We start from the raw sequence: 18,027 nt of genomic DNA, 5'->3' as shown, positions 1-18,027 counted from the left end.
GATCTTTTTTAATTCATGGTAAATAAAATTTTCAAATCGAATCGAATAATCATTTTGTTATTCATACGAATACGAATAATAAATTATTCAATTCGATTCGTATTTTTGTAGGTATATCTGGAAGTGAAGGGAGGGGAAATTTTCCAGAATTAAGGCAAGGGGGTGAACCATGTTTCCTAAATGTGCCATTTAAATTATTTTTAAACACACATGACAACAAGCGTTTACCATGATATAACTTAAGATGGGGGAAAAAAATAAAAAGATATTAACAAGGGTAAAGGAATAAAAAGGAAAAAACAAAATTTTAGGAAGGGGAAAAAAATATAGCTAAGGGGTGACGAATAAGATAATCACAATGATTTCTTCATTATATTTTTTTATTTTTAATTATAAAACATTTTGTAGAGGTGTGAAATGAATTATTTTTTTTATTAGATACATAAAAATTAAAAGTATGGCCATAAATAAATTTTATTATAACGGGCTTTGGCTAAAAAATTTTAGACTAATGGGCGGGTTAAGAAATTTTAGACTAATGGCTGGGCTGGTATATTTTTTTAAAACTATGGGCGGGCTAAGCGGGCGGGTTAAATATTTTTTAAAACATTGTGTGGGCGGTATGGGCTAAAAACCTGCCCAATGCAGACCTCTTGTGTTTTTTGTATATTTGTGATGAAATTCGCCATATATATTTGATGAAAACGGGTATAAATTGGATGGGCCTAGCTATAAACCATATATAAGTTTAACAACAAATCAGGATAATTTCTTAAAACTATTAAAGGTTTTGTAATAAACCTTTTTATCAATGTTTTCATTTTCCCTAATGATGTAAAGGGAATTGGCACTATCCCAAAATACTAAAAGGTTTTGTAATATAGGTGTACTAATAGGTGTAAAACATTTTTTTTAATGTCTTACATTTTTAAAAAGCTATTACAACACCTTGCGTTAATAATTTTATATCCAAATAATAGGTAAAAAATATTGGTTATAAACTAAAAATGTTAACTCTTGAGTGGCATACTGTGGAAGGAATTACCTCAGATATTTTAAATTGTTACTTAAAAAACCGCGGATACTTTGATGGGAGTTTTTCGGTATTCTCATATTTTATGCTATTCTATTGAATAGCTTTTAGGATATAATTATTTTAAAAATGCACAAATTATTAACTCTACAGTGAAGAGGGGGATATTTTTCACCAGATGTTAAAACAAAATAAAAGGATACTATTATATTTTTATTTTAATCATACTTAAACATTAATCTATGTTAAAAAAATTTTAAACAACTTTTTTTAAAAAAAAAACTTTTAAAAAAAAACATATTTTTTCACATATCATTTACGTAATTTAATATTTTTGTATATTTAATTTAATATTAATTAATTTTTCAATCTTATAATGTTTAATATAGACCACATTCTTTATAATACATCTCCTTTACTCTCAAGTACTTCTGTAAATTATTCTTTGCCAATCTCAGATGGGAATGATATGGAAAATTATCAATCACAGTCTAATATTTCTGCAAATAATAATTCTTTAGCAACTATTAATGAAAATATAAATCATTCTCAAATATCATCCATTCCTAAACCCAAAAGAACATACAATTGTTGGAACAAAGATAAAATTGAAATGGTAATGAAAATATTAGCAATGCCAGAGGAAGAACAGATGAAGGTTAAGGACATTGCTAAATTTGTTAATATGTCGAAGGCATCAATACATAAAATAAAGCGGGATACATTTCCAGAAATTATTGGTGAGCCCCTAAAGGAATTCTCGCTTAAACAAAGGGGGAGAAAAATTAAAGACACAGCAAATATTGAAAGGCAAATTATGGATTTGCTAATCGACAATAATACCTTCACGGTGAAGGATATAATTGAGAATTTGCCCTCTGGTTCTCCAAAAAATATTGGAACTATAAGGAAATATATTAAAAACATCCGATGGTCCAAAAAAGAGCTGGGAAAGAACCAGATCGCAGGAATACACCAGGAGCTATCAATATTCGACAGGTGTATTGCCGCAAATTGCTGAACATCTCCAGAGAAAGACTCTATTTTCTCGACGAAACAGGCATCAATTTTCATGTTGTACCTGTCTATGCTTGGGCACCACTCAACGTTAGACCATCAATAAAGGTGCCACCCTCAAAAGGGAAAAATGTAAGTGTACTTTGCACTATAGGAATTTGTGGAGTTATACATTATAAAATCATCGAAGGATCATATAATGGTATGTTATTCCGAAATTCATTAATGGATATTATTAGTATATTACCACCAGATGCCATATTAGTTATGGACAATGCGTCAATACATAAAAGTCATCTAATTGATGACTATAAAGAGAGAATTGAATATCTTCCCCCATACTCACCACAATTAAACCCAATTGAAAATTTTTTCGGGGTTTTCAAAAACAAGTACAGGTCATTAATTCCCAGACCAAGTACAAGGGAACATATAATAAATAATATTAATCAAATAATGAATCAATTTATTCCATATGATTTTACAAATTTCTATAATCATATGCAACATTATTTGGAGCTGGGCTATCGTGGACTACCTCTTGACTAAAGTAATCTAATTATATAATAAATTACGATTAACATTTTTTAATATTTATAGGTACTACTTAAGCAAGCAATTTATGACTATGAACTATCATTAAATATTTCATATTTTATTAATTAATATTCATGTATTAGTGTAATTACGAATATATTTCTTATTATATATAATTATATGTATTACATATACGAATTGAATAAAATATTAAATTAAAGTTATGTCTCAAATATGATAAAATAAAGTGAGAGAAAAAAACTATTTTAAGAAATAAAAGATTCTGACTAAGATCTTACAACTTAAATGAATAATTTATCATTATATTTAAAATTATTCTACATAAAATATCGTTAACTAAGTAAAAGAAAATATGTGATGACAAAACTTTTTATATTTTTTTATAAAAATTTTTTTTTATGTAAGTGTGACATTTAAAAAAGTTGTTTAATATTTTTTTAACATAGATTAATGTTTAAGTATGATTAAAATAAAAATATAATAGTATCATTTTATTTTGTTTTAACATCTGGTAAAAAATATCCCCTCTTTCACTGTATTATTTTTTAAAAAAAATGTATTATAATTTGAAAAAGTTTATTTTATATAAATTTCTTTTTTTATTATTATATTTTTTTTTTATAAAATTACTATTACAAATATTTTGAAAAATATTCCCTAAGCCTCGAGATTTCGCTAATAGATGTCCAAACCTTTGTTCCTTCTAAAAACAAAATCTTCAGGCTTGTAAATATTATTCTAGATGAAATATTGAGTTAGCCGTTTTTAAAAATAGGCTCAAAACGCCGTTTAACAACACTTGTCTGGGTCCAAAGAGCAAGGGGGTTATAAAGCTTAGTAAATCTCCTTTTAAGATTTTACTGCATAAGTTGGTGATTTTAGTGAGAATTGAAACTGCAAATCAAGGGATTGGTGATGTCCTATAAGAAAATTGGTCTAATCTCGTCAACTCCATGCGCTGAGTCTTTGGTCTAATCTAGTCAACTCCATGCGCTGAGTCTCGGTGAAAAGATATGATTGCTTTCCTAACTTCTTCTTGTGTGAAGTCTGCAGCACAATGCGTGTAAGGCTGAGTGATTATTAACGTAAGAGTTGAAGTCTGATGTTTTGAGCATAACTTGCTTAAGGTTTCTTCGGAGAAATCAGCAATTGGTCGAGAGCTCCTTTAATGTTAAGAAAATCGATTTTCTTCGAGATCAATGAAGTTTTTTGCTGGAGTGGAGTTACTTTTTTTTGTTTTTTGGATGTGATTATTGGGTATCTTGAAGACGGCTAAGGATGTTTAAACTGGCGTCCTTTATTTGTTGGGTTATGAATTTCTGGACTGATTCGTCCGGTATTTTAAAAGTGTTATATCCGAAATAAGAATTTTAACCATTCTTTTTTATTGTTAAAATATTTTGCAGGGGAGAGGATATGTAGTCACTGAGAGAATGGTGGTTTTATGAATGGGTTGAGAAGTGATCTGGGAGAGAGGTGTAAGTCTTGAATGAGGACACCTGTTGGAGATTGGTTTATGAACATAAAAAACACCTTCATTTGTTAAATGTAAAAGTTTCCGGTAGGAAGGACATATTTTGGGTTCGTGGGAGGTAGTCATTGTTATTATATCATAAATTTAATTTTTTCTTTTGTGTTGAATTATTCAAAAATAAGAAATATGGGGTCGTGAATAAGAAATATGGCGTCGAGAATAGGAAATATGGCATCGGGAATAAGATATGTGGTGTATATATGGCCATATTTTAAAAAAAATGACAGCGATCCTTCGCAGTAAGAAATCACGTAAATCTGCGCGCCGAAAAATGGAAATGTAGCGATCTGTGCAGATTTCCATAAGAAATATGGCGTCGAGAATAAGAAATATATACTTTTTTAGACAATAAAATACATAATAAATCTAATTTCCATTTTATATATTTAAATTTTAAAATATTAAATTAAATCAAATATACAAAGAAATTTGTAAATTAAAATTATATTTTATTTTATTGTTTAATATTTAAAAATTCTGATATAAATTTATATTTTATAAAATTAAAAGTAATATTTTATAACATCCTATAAATTATTATTATTTTTATATATTTAAATATTCACTTAATAAAAATTTTAATGAATGTTTTTTCAAATTATTTTTATAAGGGAATTTTGCTTAATTTCTCACACTCTTTATAAAAATTATCATAAAATATTAAATCTTCAAAATTTTTATGTTCATAATTAACTTATGGTTAATTAAATAAAAAAAATTCAAATATCAAAGCATAATATTAAAATTTTAGTGATATAAGTTATAAAATGATAGTGAGCTATGCCCCCTCCCCACAACTCGAGATACATTTTCACATTACTACTCGAGGGTTAATGAAATTTATAGAAATGATTATTAAATATATATGATATAAATTAACATAAAATATTTTTAATCTTACTAAATTCATATTTAAAACCATTTTTTTAAATAAAATATTTGTTGTTAAATATAGGTATATAATAATTTTCGAGTGAAATTTATGGGATCATTCAAATAAAAGAGCTTATTTGTATCATTCTTTTTGGCTTATTAAACACTATATTAAAATGAATGAAAATATTTGTAAGTAAACCTGGGTTTTGAGATGTTGAATAACCATTTTGATACCGTCATTGACTCCTTTAGCCTTTCCCGACAACATTATTGTCAAGCCATTGTCATTATTGTTTTGTAGTTCGATGTGAATGCCTGGTGAATGTAAATATGTTTAATGTATATCACAAACTCTATATGAGAATAAATTTTTATAAATAACAAATTTCGAATATTAAAAATAGTAGGGCTACAAAAAGTAACGAATGCGCTGTAGTTGGAAAAATAAAAACATCACTTTAAAATGGAGGTAAAAAATTTTTTAACAAAATTAAATCCATTAGTAATCTAATACCAATTCTTTCTATAACTATACAAGAATAATAAGAGTCTTTTCATTCATCTATGATATAATAAACTTTGTTTTTGACAAACATATTTTACTTACAATTTTAAAGATTTACATAAATTTAAATGTTTCATCTATCGACTAATGCTGTAAACAAACGCGTTCAAATAACGCTGATTTTTTAAAAAACACAAGGTAAACGGCGTTCCTGTTATTTTAGACCATTTTGATAGTAAACGTATTGTATATTTTTCGAATAAATCAGCCCGTTCATTTTTTGTGTTGATTCAAATAGTAAAGGTTAAAAAATTTTTTAAATAATGTGATTTTTAAGATATACTCAGCTGTTTCCTTATTATATTCTTCAGCAAACAGGGACAGGCTTCTATTTGTGACTAGTGTACTGTATTTTAAACTTTTTAAATATATTTTGTATCTTCCATCTAAGATACAAAAATATCTGTATCTTAATCAACGTTACATTCAAAAAGATAGATATTTCAAAAAGAATTTATATTATTTAATTTAATCTAATAGCTTTAAATTAAAATAAATAATGTAATCCGTATTATTATCTCGCTTGATTATATTTACCGTGATTATTATGAATGATGATATCGATATAGACGAAGTTAGAGAAGACATAATTATAGAATCCAAAGAATATGAATTACATATAAACAATACAAATATAAGTTAAGTCAATAAAATAGAATATATTTCATACTCATAATTAATGATGTTTCCTAAAGATTACACCAAAGCATGGGTGTTGTAAAGCCCAAAGTACCCCGTTAACCTCCTCATCCGCCTACGACAAAAAGAAGGATGGGAAACCTGGTGAAAACACGATTCATGAAAATGAGAAATATGACGGCCATAAACGACCTGATAATAAGTGGGGAAACCAGTTTACGGGGGGATGTAAAAGTTGCGTCATTGAATTTTGGGAGCATAACGGGAAGAGCGGGAGAAGTGATCAATGCACTGCATAGAAAACATATAGATGTGTGTTGCATACAAGAGACCAGATGGAAAGGTAATGGGGATAGGCAGACAAGTGAAAGTATAAATTTTTCTGGCAAAGAAGTAATGATGGTAAAGCTGGCGTTGGCGTATTGGTTGCTGAGAAATGGGTGGACAAAGTAATCGAAGTGAGAAGACTAGATACCCAGATAATGATTATCAAGATGATTTTTGGTAGATAGCTATGAAATATTATTTCGGTATATGTTTCTCAGGTTGAAGTGAAGAAGAGAAAGATAAATATTTTGGAACAGTCTTATGGAGATGACATCGAGTCTGACAAATAAAGAGGGGATTGTCTTGGCCGGTAATCTGAATGGACATGTGGGAGCGAGTAGCGAGGGTTATGAGCGAGTACATGAGAGAAATCGGGAAAGGGAGAGGATTTTGGATTTTAGTGATGCTGGATATGATTATTTGTAATACAATGTTTAAGAAAGATTCAGAGAAGCTGGTAACTTATAAGTCAGGTAGTGCTAAAGTGCGGTGGATTTTTTGTTAATAAGTAGATGTGAAAGGAGTATAATAAAAAATGCGAAAAGTGATACCGGGAGATGAATGTATTGATCAGCACCGCCTAGTTATAGGAGATCTCACTTTTAAAGGCGCCTGGATCACTAAATGAAAGTTTGTGCCAAGGTTGAAGGTTTGGAATTGAAGAAGAATACTAGACATCAATTTATGACAATTAAAATAAGATGGCACAAGCATCTGGGATAAATGACAACTGAAAAGCAATGAAGGAAGCCTGGGTGAAGACAACTGAAAAGGTATGTGGATGGACAAAAGGGCAGCTAATACATAAGGAAACATGGTAGTGGAATCCCTAAGTAGCGAAAGCTGTGGACGAGAAACAGAAGTGTTTCAAAGAATAGTATAATAATAGTAAAGAAAATAGTGATAATGATATATATAAGGTGGCGAAAAGAAATGCTAAGAAATTAATAGCGAAAGCGCAAGAAGAACAAAGGCATGTATTTGCAAAAGAAATGGGATGCGCGGAAAGAATGGAAAATGTGGTCAGGGTGGCAAAGCAGATGGCAAAAAAGAGGCAGGATGTACGTGTTAAATATTTGAAAAATATGGAAGGAAAAATGGTGATTGATAGTAGTGGTATTAAGAACACCTGGAAGATATATATGGAATGACTTGGAACTAAGAGAATGTGGAATAATGATGTTAGCTGTGCAAAGGTAGGAGGTCGAGGGTGTAAATTTGGCAAGGACGGAATTAAGAGAGCATTGAAAAAGTTGAAAAAATGGAAGGCAGCGGGTTTAACGAGAGTAATATTAGAAATGTTTAAAGGTTCTGATGACTTAGGAATTGAATGCTTAATGAATTTAGCCAAATTGTCATAGAAGGAACTATTCCCGAGGATTGAAGAAGAATTATAATTATTCCAATATACAAGAGGAAAGTTGATCCTTTAGATTGCTGGACTTATAGAGCTATTAAACTCTTGGAACATGCAATGAAGGTATTTGAGAGGGTGTTAGAGAAGCAGATAAGAGAACAAAAGAAAGTTAATAAAATGAAGTTTAGATTTACATCAGAGAAAGGCACGACAGGTGCAACCTTTGTGGTGAGATAAATACAGGAGAAGTAACTTGCGAAGGGAAAGAAACTGTATTTGCCTTTGTTGATTTGGAGAAGGCATTTGACAGGGTGCTGCGAGATTACTATATAGGCCTTGAGAAAATTTAGTGTGGAAAAATGGTTGGTTATGGGACTGATGGCAATGTGCAATGTATGTGGGAGCACAAACTGCGGCTTGGACGGATGATGGAGATAGTGAAAGCTTTGAAGTGAATGTAGGACTTCATCAAGGATCCGTGCTGTCTATTATTATTTATCTTAGTACTGGATGTGGTGGCTTGAGAGATGCGTGAAGGACCTCCCTGGGATTTATTTTATGCAGATGACCTTGTATTAATGGTAAACAGTGAGGAAGAATTGAGGGACAAAATTAGTAAATGAAAGATGGCTATAGACGTAAAGGGCCTGAAAATCAATGCAGTAAAGACAAATGTGATGATTGTTGGGGAAAATCTGATGATGGAGAAATCCGGCTACTGGCTTTGTGGTGTATGTGGGAGAAGTGGAAATGTTTTGCTATTGATGATATGCTAAACGCAGATGTTGGCCCTATATTCTTCTGTTGTTACAAGGTTCAACCAAGCATGGAAGAAGTTAGAGAGATGTTTAATCTAACAAATAAAAACGTCTTAGTTAAAGGGAAAATTTTACTCAAGCTTTGTGAGGAGTTGTTTAGTTTATGGCCGAAACATGGGCAATGAAAGTGGCTCACAAAGCTAAATTAACAGAGATGAGGATGATTAGATGGATGTGTGGGGTATCTCTGAGAGAGAGAGAAAACTAAAAGAATTGAGAGCAAGAATGTGTAAAGAAATGATTGGAATGGTAATACGACTAAGATGGTTTGGGCATGTGGAACAAGAGAAAAAATGACTGGGTAAAGAGATGAACCTCTATGGAAGTAGGAGGATCAAGACCAAAAGGAAGGCCCAAAATGACGTGGATAAAAGTGATAGAGGCGGATATGAGAACAAATACTGATGCTCAGATCTGTTCAAAAAGGAACAGAAAAATCAGAGGGAAAAGTGGCCAACCTTAGTAAACCTGGAAGTTGCCATTAAAAGGAGAAGAAAATGTATGTAACAATGCAAATCGCTCCATTTGAACCAATTTTTCAAAACGACTAACTCAATATTTTAGCCATAAAAATATTGCCTAAGCCTCGAAATTTCGCTAATAGATGTCTAAACCTTTATGCCATGCCATCTATGAGCAAAATCGTCAGGCTTGCGTAATATTTTCTGGATAAAATAAGTTAGCCATTTTTAAAATAGACCATAATGGAACGATTTTGCAATATTCAATGTATGCATCAAAAATTAAAAAGATTAGTATATGAATATAAAATTAGGTATGATATCGGATCGATAATCGGCCGATATCAAATTAATATTGGCAATATCGTATCGAACCGGCCCATAAAAGTGGTATCGGTACACCCCTATATATCATCAGTTAAACAAATGTAAAATATCATTTTTTATATTTTATATATAATATAACAAACCGGTTTTGTTCATAATGTCAACGCATATATCATTTTGATCGCCCAAATGGCCCTGAAATAGGGAAGGCTTAAAACGTCTTTCTTCGTAACTGATATGTACAACCTGATGTATTGATTAATTAAATTATAGAATAAATTATTTAGTTTTTTTTTAAAAAATAATCTATATGGCTGGGGCATAAATTTTTTAAAATAATTTTCATATTTTATATTTTTTATATCATCAGGAAAATGACTAAATACAATAGATCTAACATCGGATAGGCTTGATATTCGTTAGGAAATTCTGATGATGATAATAATAATGCAATCTCAAATGATTAAAATTTAAAACCAGATGTAAGATCTAATTAATAATGTTTTGCAAAGAATTGGAAAGCATTGTCTCAAACTATGAATCGAATGGATCTCGTATTTGTATTAATTTTTCTATCAAAATTTAAGGATAGTTGAAATGTTATCTTTGCAAAATGAATGTATATTAAACTTGATATTACTTTTTAGATGTAAAATAGAAATGAATTTAATAGTAAAAGATAATGATAGCTTGAAAATTATTTCAACAAGAAAAATACGTTTAAAAATACTTGCGTTGCGATTTCCTGCTTGGAATCTACGAGTAATATTAAAGTATTTTAAAACAATTTAATTTTTATCTCATAAATTATCTAGTTGTTGGCTTCTCTTCTAGACCCAAGATTTCAAAAATTAAAAATGTGCCAAAATATATAATAGGGCAGATTGCATATCGTCTGAATTTATTATTAAATATCTTACAGTTATAGAGTATGATATTAGATTACTAAATATCAAATACAAATTATTTGACAAGGTAAGCAAGTAAACACTCTATAACAAGCATAAATTCTGATTCTACTATAAATGACTTAAAATGAAAATGCCATATTCTTCTGGAAAAAAAGAATCGATTACGAATTCTTTTGTGGTAACTAGAACACCTAGAAAAGGGTTTTCTCTCCATTGTAATTGAATTTAAGATCATTTATATATTTGGCAAATTTAAATAAAAATTTTATAAATGATAATTATAAAATTACAAATTGTGCATGAATTTAATTATTTTCCATTTCAATAAAGATCAAAAAGGTGGCAATAAATCTGTAGTGTATATTTTATTTTAAATTTAGTTTTTAATTAAAAAATTCATTTAGAGATTAAAAAAATATATTATAAAGTATTCATGTCGATGCGCCGATTATCTCGCCTATGTTGACGACCGCTACAAAGAGGCGCGCCACCGGGCACCAATTAGATTTGTAAAACTCGCGCGGCCGCTGATAGTTCGTCGGCGCACAGGTCTGATTATAGGCTATTCAGGAAAATAAAGGTATTATGTTTAAATTATTCCTAAAATATATTTGAAGATATCAATTTATAAGTCAAGATTAGATTTAGTTATTAATATTGCCCAGTTTGACCTTATTAATTTGACCCAGCATGGAATAATAAAAATTTTAATGATTTTACGACCCAGCACTTTAAAAAATTTCCTTATTTCAAATAATTTTGGGTAAATTATTTTTCGAAATTGAAAATATGTAAACGGATGTTTATTAATTCTTATACGATTTTCCAACTGGTTAATTTTTATTATTTTTTAAAAATCGGACTATCTCGGGCTTTGTAATCTTCTTATTTTTATGGCCGGCTCAAGTTTGCAATTTTGTATTTATAAACTATGTCGTTAGGTGTCAGGTATTGAGATTCCACCATGAAATGTATTATAAGGTTAAAAAAAGAAGAGATAATTAGAATTTTTTGGCCAAAAAAACCTTCTATATTAAAAACTGACAAGTATGAGGTAAAGATAACCTTTGATGTGTTAGTGGGTCTGACAGCCATGCTATTTCTCCAACCCATATGCATAACATCCCCTATATGACACTCTCGCGTTCCACTCCCAAAGAGACTCGGAAAATCACTATCGTTTGTCAACAAAAAATGATCTCGACCAGTTTCATTAACATCTTCGACCTGTATAATTTCTTCGACCTTCTCCCCTTCTGACATGTCAGAACACTCCTCAACTAAAATAGCATGCCCATTATGATACACCAAACCAGTATGAGTTTCAGTTACTATATCCGATTCGTAAACCGATTCCACAGGTATTTTGTGATTCGGATCTGAGATGGATTCAGTCGTTGGTGTCGGTTTTCGCACGGCCAAATTTTGTAAGGCCCTTAAAATGTCGGGTGAAGGTGGTAGGCCAGAATAAAAGGTGGAAGAAGAAGGCGTATCTAAACAGCCGTTGCCATAATATTGGTGATCCGTGGCCGGTGATTGCATAGGGTACATTAGATGGATGGAATAAGAATTTTACCGTTATCGGATATAATAAGAGATAAATTTGTGAAGTTAAATTAGAGTATATGTTCTGAGCTTGAATTGTGTGATCTTTTTTATATAGTTAGTCACTATTTTTGCAAGTTATATATGAGTAATTAATAAGCTAAGGAAATTTAAGGAGCCACTTATTTATATGATTAACTCTTCTACCTTCAGAGTCCTAAAATTTAAAAAAATAATTAATTACATATAAATGAAAGTTTAAATTATCTGAATGATTGTCATTTTTCTCTTCAATAATTATTATTATTTATTACTATAGACTGGTCAGTCATTATTGATTTGGCAAAAATAAAGATTTTAAAAACCTTCCATCTTTGAATGGCCAAGAATTAAACATATATTATTTATACCTATGAATTTAACATTATTGTAGCATTATTGAAAAAATATTTTATTATAAGAATGGTTCATAATTGATTAATTTAAAAAATAAGTTTAGAAATATTAATAATATTTTATCACCTTTATCTAAAAATCGTTTGTAAAAAATTTTGTTGCAAAATAAAACATAAAACCCATTTTCATATTTTTTTTTTAGCTAAAAGATGTAAATCTAATTTATACAAATAATTTTTAGATAAAGATGCTATAAATTGTTATTAATCTTTCTAAATTTATTTTTAAAATAATCGAATAGTGGGCTCTAAAAGACTTTGTGATCATTTAAAGATAGAAGACTTTCTTTTACCTCATTCTTTTTGGCGTGTCAAGCACTATATATATAATAAAGGTATGAATATTACTATGGCAAAATTTGTGAATCAATTTATTGATTTAAATCGCGGTTGTAAGTAATAAGTTAATGCTTCCGGTGATCCGGTCAGGAAATTAATGAAAACATATATATTAATAAGTAATGAGAGATCAAAAATTTGATATGTGTAAACTGTATAAAAATAATTTAACTAGTCAATATCAATGAGTAGGAAAAAATCATTCATTTTCTAAAACGAACTGTTATTTCTCAATTGGATTCCCTGATGCATTCGCCAAATTAAAATATTAGTTATTAATATCCTTAATTTAAAATAATCATGATTATTAGGTATGTGGCATTTTTAGTATGCCGTCACAATTAATATATTTAAAACTTTGGCTCTCCTCCATTTTTCTGATAGCGGCTTGTTTTTAAATTATTTTATAAATATAGTTTAATTAACATTTTTTCTGAGGATACCAATCAAATAAAGAATCTAATCATTTTAAAATGTTTGGTTATTACTAATGCTGTAAACATTTCTAAAAAAATCGAACGTGTTCACGTTCGTTCAAAAAAAAGGAACGCGTTCACGTTCATAAAACCGTTCAAAATTTTATGATAAATTTTTTTAAATTTAATTTAATATAAATAAACTTATATTTTTTAATACAATATATTTTCATGTTAAAAAATAATATAGTTTTATTTTGATAATATAATTATAAATAAAATGAATATAATATAATATAATATAGCGAATAAAAAGATATTTTTATTTATAAAAAAATTTTCTTATTAAATTATAATTAGTGAAGGTCAACGGTCCGGTCCTATCGGTCTTAGACCGGGATCGGACCGGACCGATTGTTGGACCGATCTTTTTCTTGAGGACCGTGGTCCGGACCGGTCTTTTTATTTTTTACGATCCAGACCGCGGTCCGAACCGGTCTTTTATTATTGTTTAAGTTTGCTTTACTATACAATTAATATAATTTTTTTGTATATTTTATTTTATGATATTTTTCTAGAGGAGTCATTTTAGATTTTGTTAATTTTTATTTTACAATATGAAAACCATAAGTTTGTCCAAGAAACATTTTACTTATAGTCCCAATAAAAACATAGAGTATGTGTTCATTGCAGTACCAAATTTAATGTATCGTCAGCACCTAGTAACAAAATAATTGTTTATAATTTTTTAAGCAATAAATTAATCAAAATAAGCAATAATATTATTAAAATATTTTAGTTATTATCTAGTTCTATTTTTTTTAAAGAAACTGTCTGTATAATTTATTGTAAAAATTACTTAACCTTTTAAATATAAGAGTATTATATAAACAATAAAATTTATCCAATGGTATTGAAGAAAATGATTTTGTGCTTGTAGAGGGCATATAAAAATTAAGAGTAGATTGTGTTTTTTGAGATATTTTCATTTTCATCATTAGAAGTATATATTTTATGTTTTATCAGATGTCTGCTTAAGGTACCTAATTATTTTATTAATAAAATGATAAAACAAATCAAATTAGGTTAAAAAATATGTTTTTTAAACAAATAAAAAGACCGATCCAGGACCGGTCTTTTTATTTAGGACCACTCTGGATCGATTTTTTTCTTAAGGACCGTGGTCCGGTCCGAGGGTATCGGTCCAGTCCGGACCAAAGACCGGACCGTGACCTTCACTAATTATAATAACAACTGTTTTCAAAATATTTATCTGACAGACAGGAACACTTGGCAGTTAATACGGCATTAGCCTAAAAACACGCTCTACAGGGGAAGATGAGGGGATTGCGGTATTATACTTAATAAACAACTCTTTTAACGTGGAGAATTAATTAAAAACATATTGTTTTGTTATTTGCAAAAAATTGAGATAAGTTATCTTCTTCCAATCCATTCTCTACTCTCGACATAAAAAAGGATATCTCGAAATTAACAATTCTCTAGGGTTTTCAAAGCATTTCAAAAACGCTATAAGTTTTCTTAATAGGTTCGTTCTGTGGAAGTTATATCCATGACCATTGAAGTTTGAATGCTGGATGTATAATTGCAGAAAGAACATATTGATCCTTATATATATGTTCAAATCTTTAAAAAAATAAAATATATGTAATTAATTGAGAGTAATAAGTTTAATACCTTTTATTCCCATTTAATACGGCGTCTATCAATGGTTGACCATATTTGAGGCCACTAATTTTTTTAATTTTAAAATAACTATCGTTATTGTTGGGGTCAAATATCCCAAATGCATTATTTCTTCAAATTTAATGATTTAACTTAATTATATCATATAAAATCAAATAATTAATATTAAAATAAAATAAAATGTCGTTTTAAATTGGAACCTGAAGATTTTGACAATATAATACTTTTTGGCAATATTTTACACTTCGTAAGCATTGGATTAGTTCCTTCAATATAGAATGTTAATGTAAAACATTTATCATATTTGGCCATAGTAATGCTAATTCATCTGATTTTGGATTTTCAGAATCAGATGATGAGGATTAAATAATAATATCCATGCTTATGCAAATCTATTAAATTAAAATATAAACAATAATATTCAAATTAATAAACTATGTGTTAAAAAAATTGAAATATGAAAAGGAAATACACAGCCAATTAAAAAATATAAATAATACATTTTTTTAAAAAAATCGGAAATATTAAATTTTTCAAATAAATAAAAAATAAAAATATTTTTAAAATTGAACGAACGTAAAATTCGAACGCGTTCGTCATAAAAAAGGAACGCGTTCACGTTCTTCGTCAAAAATAAAAGGAACGTCGTTCATCATTTTTTCAAAAAAAACGAACTTCGTTCACGAACGCGTTCATTTTGAACGAGTTCGTTTACAACACTAGTTATCTATTACTATAAAAAATTTTTAAAAAAAATAGATTAGTTTATTATTTAATTATTATTATATGGTTGTTTTTATAACCCGCCATCCTGAAAATAACATTATTATAATTTACAATCATGGTAAAATTCCAAGATACATCTGATCTGTTTAATAAAATTATGCTTTCGGGTAAAATAATAAAAAAAGAGTGATGGTTAGCCGGACCATTTAATTCATAGTAAAACAATCAACAACTTCAGTAGAGTATTTTAATCATATTAAGTGATTCCAAACTTAGGAATGGTTTAAAAAACTTGCTTTTAAACGATTAAATTCAAATATCAATATCGAGTGCATGAAAAGTTGCAATGCACTGTCAAAGATAAGCATAAAAAATCGATTTTTCATTTTAACATCTAGAATATCATAATTCTCTAATAAAATTTTTTAAAAAAAATAGAATATTATTTTTTAAATGTGCATTATTCTAATTATAATGGTAAAATTATTTTTTTGGTAATGCCAAATATAGTAAAATGAATTTTAAAAAAACTAATGTTCAAGTCTTTATTTTTCTAGACTGCAAAGCCAGGACAGGGTCCAGATTCCACTGAACCAAAATATATTTAAAAGGGGGGGGGGGGGTTCACAGCCCTGAATTTAACAAATTTATTTCTTTTAGAATATTAAATAATTTCTCACTACATTGAGATTAGAATTATGTAATTAGCAATTAATAATGTCAAAAATTGAAACAATAAAATACAAAATAATCGAGTATTTTTTATATCTAATAGGTAGTGTTGTTAAACGGCTCATTTTGAGCCTATTTTATAAAACGGCTAACTCAATATTTTAGCCAGAAAAAAATTGCCTAAACCTCGATAATTTGATAATATATGTCTAGACCTTTATTCCCTCTATGAGCAAAATCTTCAGGCTTGCGTAATACTTTTCTGGATGAAATATGAATTAGCCCTTTTTAAAAATCGGCTCAAAACGAGCGGTTTAACAACACTACTAATAAGTAATGATTAGTAGTACAATTTAGTATTTTTCATATAAAAATTATTTATTCTAAAATAATCAAAGTCTTTGTCTTTCCTTATTAAGTATTTTGATCAAATTTAAGAAATAGAATTTTATTAAAAATATTAATTTAAATCAAATTATTTTTATTGGTTTTCTCTCATAATTTAAAACACAATAAAAATATTATGGATTTTGGGAGTTAAATATGAATATTAAAATAGTTAGATATCAGTAGTATCAAAATTTAAAATAAATGAAACTTTAAATTTTATTTTATAAGAGCTAGTGCTAGATTTTCCTGCAGGCCAGCTGTAACTTCGCCCATAAAATATAGATCTGGCCCGTTCCTTGAAAAATAAGAATTTATATTTCCATTCTATTCTTTATTTTTTGCCAATTTTAATATAAAAAAATAGAAAGGTTTTTTAAAAAAAAATTAGATGGGAAATATTCACTAATCATATTTTGTAATAAATGGAATAAAATAGATAAATACTATTAAATTATCAAAGTTTGCGCTTAATACTTAAATTTATTGCATAACATTAATATATAGAATATAATAAATATTTTGAGTTTTCTTCTCTATATGTGGTTTATAGTAATGTCGGGTAAGTGAAAAATTAGTTGCGTCTTAATTAATGAGATTTAGTGATAGTGGTGAAGAGGGCATTAAAACATAAAAATTCAATATGATATCAAATGAAAAGTAATTATAATATCTTTAAACAGTGTTAATAATAGGGCTGTGGCGATATTAAATATCGGATCGGATCGGCACCGATATTTAGCGTTTTCCAAAATATCGGATAGGGCCGATATCTGTAAAAATCCGATCCGATATATTTACTTTTCTTCTTTTTATTATTTTATTTATATTATTTTACATTAATAATATCTTCTAAATAATTTTTTTTTAAACAATGCAAATGCTCAAATTTTATTTATTTTTTAAAATAGATTCTTAGTATTTTAAAAGTTTTTTATAAAAATAAAAAGGAACACCCAAAGTTTTAATTATTTTAAATCTTTTTCAATAATAACGCCAATTTTATTATTTATACCATATAAATAAAAGAATTTTTTAAATGGTATCTGAATTATGGAAATATTTTACAAAAGACAGAGATAATTTTGCAAAATGCGTTAACTGCTAAATTCTAATTTCACGGGGAGGAATAATGAAAAATTCATTTAATACTATCAATATCCGTATACTTTTTTTAATTTGTAGAAATAAAAAAATTAATTAAATGCATAATAAAAATTTTTGCATAAAAATAATTGATTTCTTAAATACATTTGGCTCAAAGGGGGTAGTGAAAAATCAATACAAATATCGGATCGGGTTTGAGCCAATATCGGAAAATATCGGATCGGTGAAAAATATGTGGATCGGCACAGCC

The 18,027-nt window shown here is 28.5% G+C and overlaps 1 protein-coding gene and 1 long non-coding RNA gene across 2 annotated transcripts; both read right to left on the bottom strand.

Moving 5' to 3' along the window:
- Positions 1–4,050: 4,050 nt before the first annotated feature.
- On the bottom strand, positions 4,051–12,242 carry LOC135930656 (uncharacterized). The gene is made up of 4 exons (XM_065467470.1): positions 11,489–12,242; positions 9,656–9,758; positions 5,218–5,333; positions 4,051–4,107 (listed from the first exon to the last, which is right to left on the bottom strand). Exons 1-4 carry the CDS (start codon positions 11,972–11,974, stop codon positions 4,051–4,053), a joined length of 762 nt encoding a protein of 253 aa, XP_065323542.1. The 5' UTR covers positions 11,975–12,242.
- Positions 12,243–14,153: 1,911 nt separating this feature from the next.
- Positions 14,154–15,236, bottom strand: LOC135930655 (uncharacterized). The gene is made up of 3 exons (XR_010572841.1): positions 15,086–15,236; positions 14,877–14,930; positions 14,154–14,825 (listed from the first exon to the last, which is right to left on the bottom strand). It is a non-coding gene; the product is annotated as an uncharacterized LOC135930655 (long non-coding RNA).
- Between the last annotated feature and the right edge of the window lie 2,791 nt (positions 15,237–18,027).

Source organism: Gordionus sp. m RMFG-2023, unplaced genomic scaffold (genome assembly GCF_954871325.1).
Source record: "Gordionus sp. m RMFG-2023 unplaced genomic scaffold, tfGorSpeb1-WG-v2 contig_192, whole genome shotgun sequence".
Taxonomy (NCBI): Eukaryota; Metazoa; Nematomorpha; class Gordioida; order Chordodea; family Parachordodidae; genus Gordionus; species Gordionus sp. m RMFG-2023.
This window is presented reverse-complemented; position numbering and strand designations above follow the sequence as displayed.